Below are 3,818 nucleotides of genomic sequence, written 5' to 3'. Positions count from 1 at the left end.
AGGTAACTGCAGGTCATGCCAGCTACAAACATTAAACTAGTGCAGCTATACAGGGAGGCATTTCCTTAATTTTGCACCATTAACTGACCTGATTATGTGCAGCTGGCACAGCATTTTTAGTAAAGGATGCACGCTTGCATAGTGATAGGCATCTGGATGCAGGACATGCTGTATTGATACAGTCTATAATGTAATTCTTGGAATTGAACCAGCCATATTGAAAATGCCTTTTAAAGTGCAATCTGTTAAACTGAAGGGAATTAGTCTGGCTTTGAAAGTAGTGTTAGAAATGGAGACAAACTGGCTCCACTGTAAATTTTGAGTAGGACATGAGCTGCACACATTGACAATCATTTAAACCCCAATAGGTCAAGATGTTGAATTGCATTGATGAGTAGCATTTGACATTCGAGTTTATGCACCAGAGTCACATTAGAGTCAATAAATGTGCACCTGATGATGCTTCACAAGTACAAGACTTTGTAGTAAGAGTCAGACAGAGTGAAGTGTCACAGTTTAAACTTTATTGGCATGTTTGGCAGTAGCACACAGTCTTGAAGGAACAGGAACTCTTCACAAAGAGTGCATTAAGCTACTTTCTTATAGGTCCTCACTGCAACAACATCATCCATGTAACATTTCTGTTGAGACAGGGTTCAAAGGTCAGACATTCATTCACTTAAAGCTGTAGAGCAGCAACAGCGCCATGTTAGGCATGCAGACTGCATATAAAGAGCAAACAGCTTTAATGGCACAGATAAACCATCAGTTACTTACAGCTATTAGTTTTCCATCTTCAATTGCTCGCTCAATTCTTGTCGTCTTTCCATCCCAAGCCTGTTTCTGCACGAGTTTGCCATCCTCAATTGTCATGGTGGTCTGAAATTAGGAAAGTTTATAGAGAGGGCTTTAGTAAGACCTTAAAATGTGTGTAAAATAAAGTCTGGCTGGACCTGGGATGACCCACCTTGGTGGCTCTGCCGTCAGCAGTGTCCTCGTCGCATTCCTCATTCAGCTTGAACTTGAACTCCGTTGTCTTGAATGTAGTCACAGACTTTAGTGTGATAAACCCATCATCACCCATGCTGATCACCACGTTAGGCTTTGCAAGGATTCCCATTTGCCGAGTGGTGTAATTTACGCCTACAACACAGGAAGGATCCAATTAGTAAACTGTTAAAATACAACAGATAACAGCGTGCATCGTTTTAATCAAACAAACACACAAAATGAACAAGCTTACCGACTGCTTTCATGTAGTCATCAAACTTGTCGCTGTTAACAAGAGTCCAGTTTCCAACAAACTGCTCAACCATGATGGTGAAGGTAAAGCTGACGCTTGGGCTGCAGACAAAAAATACTTGAATCCTCTGCTGATGAAAGGCGAAGAGACCGAGAAGTTGTGAAAATTGCCTATTTGTAGCTTGATTGAGCACGCGTTTGATTCGGGCCCACCAATCAAGAGCAGGTGCCGGGGTTGCCTTGGAAATCAGCAGATTAGGGGCGTGGCTTTAAATCAGATTTCATCTGATTTTGATTAAGTGTTTGATAGAAGTGAAATGTGTAGCTTATCCTGGGTTTACTGACTTCAGCAATAAAACGGAAGTAAAAGGGGTTTAAAAAGCGTTAACAAAACATACACAGGACATGTGATGATTCATGCAAATAGACACCTAAATACTCCTGAATAAATACTAAAAAATAAATATCATTTAAATGTTTAAAAGTATTATTTATATGTAGAAAAGAAGATGTTTTGCTTTTTTTTTTTTTACATTAAACTTATCCTATTAGAGATTTATTGTGAAACTGCTAATATAACGTGTTATATTTCAGTGAATTTTCCCACAACTGCAACAGAATGTTAAATTGGAAAATAGATTCCGACACAATTCTTTACTTTGTAGTTGTATAGTTATGTTGACTTTAAGCAGTAGGTGGCGCCATGTGAACAGCAGTTAATACTTAAAAAGGGCTAATTCTGTGTTAGAGGTGCAGACAGAACAATTTGTGTGAAAGTGCATTATCAGGCAGATTTATAAGGTCGGGGGGGGGGGGGGGTCAACATTTATTTGCTCATATATATTTTCGACATACAATAGTACTTCATAATTTGCTTCCAAGGAGCCAGACCTATCATTTTTAAGTAGTCTTCCAAAAAAAAAGAGAGAGCGGCATAACATACAATCTTTACACCAGGAAGGTGTTTGGCACAAAAACTTGGTACATCCGGGTATGCTGTACGACAAGCAGACAGGCCTGAAATACTTTCTACAGCAGATGAACAGTGTCTGAAAGTCAGTAAAGTCAGGGAAAAAATCCTGCAAAGACCTGACACACGACCTGAGAGATGCATATGGTCCTTCAGCTGATCTGTCTGCTGTTCACTGAAGCCTCATCAGAAATGTTCTCAATGGATCTGATTGGCTACAGCTTCATTTCGCAGTATGACAATGATCCCAAACACACTGCCAATGGAGTAAAAGCATACCCGACATTAGTGAGGCAGTGTGGGATCATAATTGCAGAACAGAACAAAAGGCAGCCAGCAGCCAAAGAGGATCTTTGAATGTCTTTCTAGAACTATTCCTGAAGACCATTTAAAGAAATGACTGAAATCGAATTAATAACTTCTATTTCCGTGTGTGTTTGTGCACGTTTTAGTGAATCCCTCCACCTAGTTCCCGAATTTCCAAAACTGAGGAGTGGCTCAAGACTTTTGGACATTATTGTAGACGATGGTGTATATTAGTTACAATGTATTGTGTTTACAGTGTGAACAAGAGATGGTACTGTAATGTACTGCCCCCTAGTGGTTTCAGCAGCAGACTACAGTACGCTTTATATCTGAGCAAAGGCAACCCAAAATACCACACATGTCAAAGTGAAGTATGACAATGCAAAAGAGAGAAGCAAACTAATCCCAGTTCAACCAGTATAGTATAGTACAGATTCTATGTTTCATTTTTAGTAGACAAGGATTTATTCACCCAGCATATGTATTTACTTATCTTTTTTTTTAAAACCCCTCTGTGGAGGCCAGTATTTAGCACAAAAGTACAGAGTGATTAAAATAAAGTTTTTTTTTGATCAAAGAGCAAAAGAAAGCTAAGTTTTCACATTTTCACTAAATATTTTGGGCTAATATTAGTGCCACTGACAAATGTCTGAAGATGATCAAACAGCGGTGGGAACGGCTAAGATACAGACTGGAGCTGCTCAAAGCCAAAACAGCTTCAGATCAGATGAGTGCCCTGTGGCACATCTATGTGGACTGCTGTTTCATTCTCCTATGACCTCCTCCAATCGTTAAATTTCACAAGTGGCGTGTTGTGAAATCACATAAAACGGATTTGTTACTGCCTGCAAGGTATGAAATGGTTGCTTAAGTATAAACTCGTAAAAAAAGAAGAATCTTGTGAGTTTTGGTAGTGGAATAAAACAGGCAGGCCATCAGGCAGTTTTTGGCTTCAAGATGATACCTAGCACAGTATGAGAACACTTTTATATTAACTGAATATAAAACAAAAATTTATTTAAAAAAAAGAAACTCTTAGCTAAATAATAAATGAACATCAGTGGGTCCAGGGGAGAAAAAAAACTTGCTCTAAATCACAGAAGAAACGATTTTGTCTTTTAGCCATTTCGTTAGTTTGTGATTGATTAAAATCAGCGATGCTGGAATGAATACATGCTATAGATAGAACATCTGTAATGGGACTGTCACATGGCTGCAATATTAGATTTCATGGTCTCCAGGAATCACTTTATTATTAACTTCAGTGACAGACAGTAATGATGTGATGCATCACGTAATG

At 38.8% G+C, this 3,818-nt stretch overlaps 1 protein-coding gene across 1 annotated transcript; it reads right to left on the bottom strand.

The window, feature by feature from the left end:
• Positions 1 to 502: 502 nt before the first annotated feature.
• fabp4b (fatty acid binding protein 4b) lies at positions 503 to 1,395 on the bottom strand. Its single transcript, XM_040029587.1, has 4 exons — positions 1,244 to 1,395; positions 968 to 1,143; positions 778 to 879; positions 503 to 641 (listed from the first exon to the last, which is right to left on the bottom strand). The coding sequence occupies exons 1-4, from the start codon at positions 1,314 to 1,316 to the stop codon at positions 588 to 590; spliced, it is 405 nt and encodes a 134-aa protein (XP_039885521.1). The 5' UTR covers positions 1,317 to 1,395; the 3' UTR covers positions 503 to 587.
• Between the last annotated feature and the right edge of the window lie 2,423 nt (positions 1,396 to 3,818).

Source organism: Simochromis diagramma, unplaced genomic scaffold (assembly GCF_900408965.1).
Source record: "Simochromis diagramma unplaced genomic scaffold, fSimDia1.1 OVJJ01000361.1, whole genome shotgun sequence".
NCBI classification, from domain to species: Eukaryota; Metazoa; Chordata; class Actinopteri; order Cichliformes; family Cichlidae; genus Simochromis; species Simochromis diagramma.
Note: the sequence above shows the minus strand (reverse complement) of the source record. Positions and strands in the feature narration are given on the sequence as shown.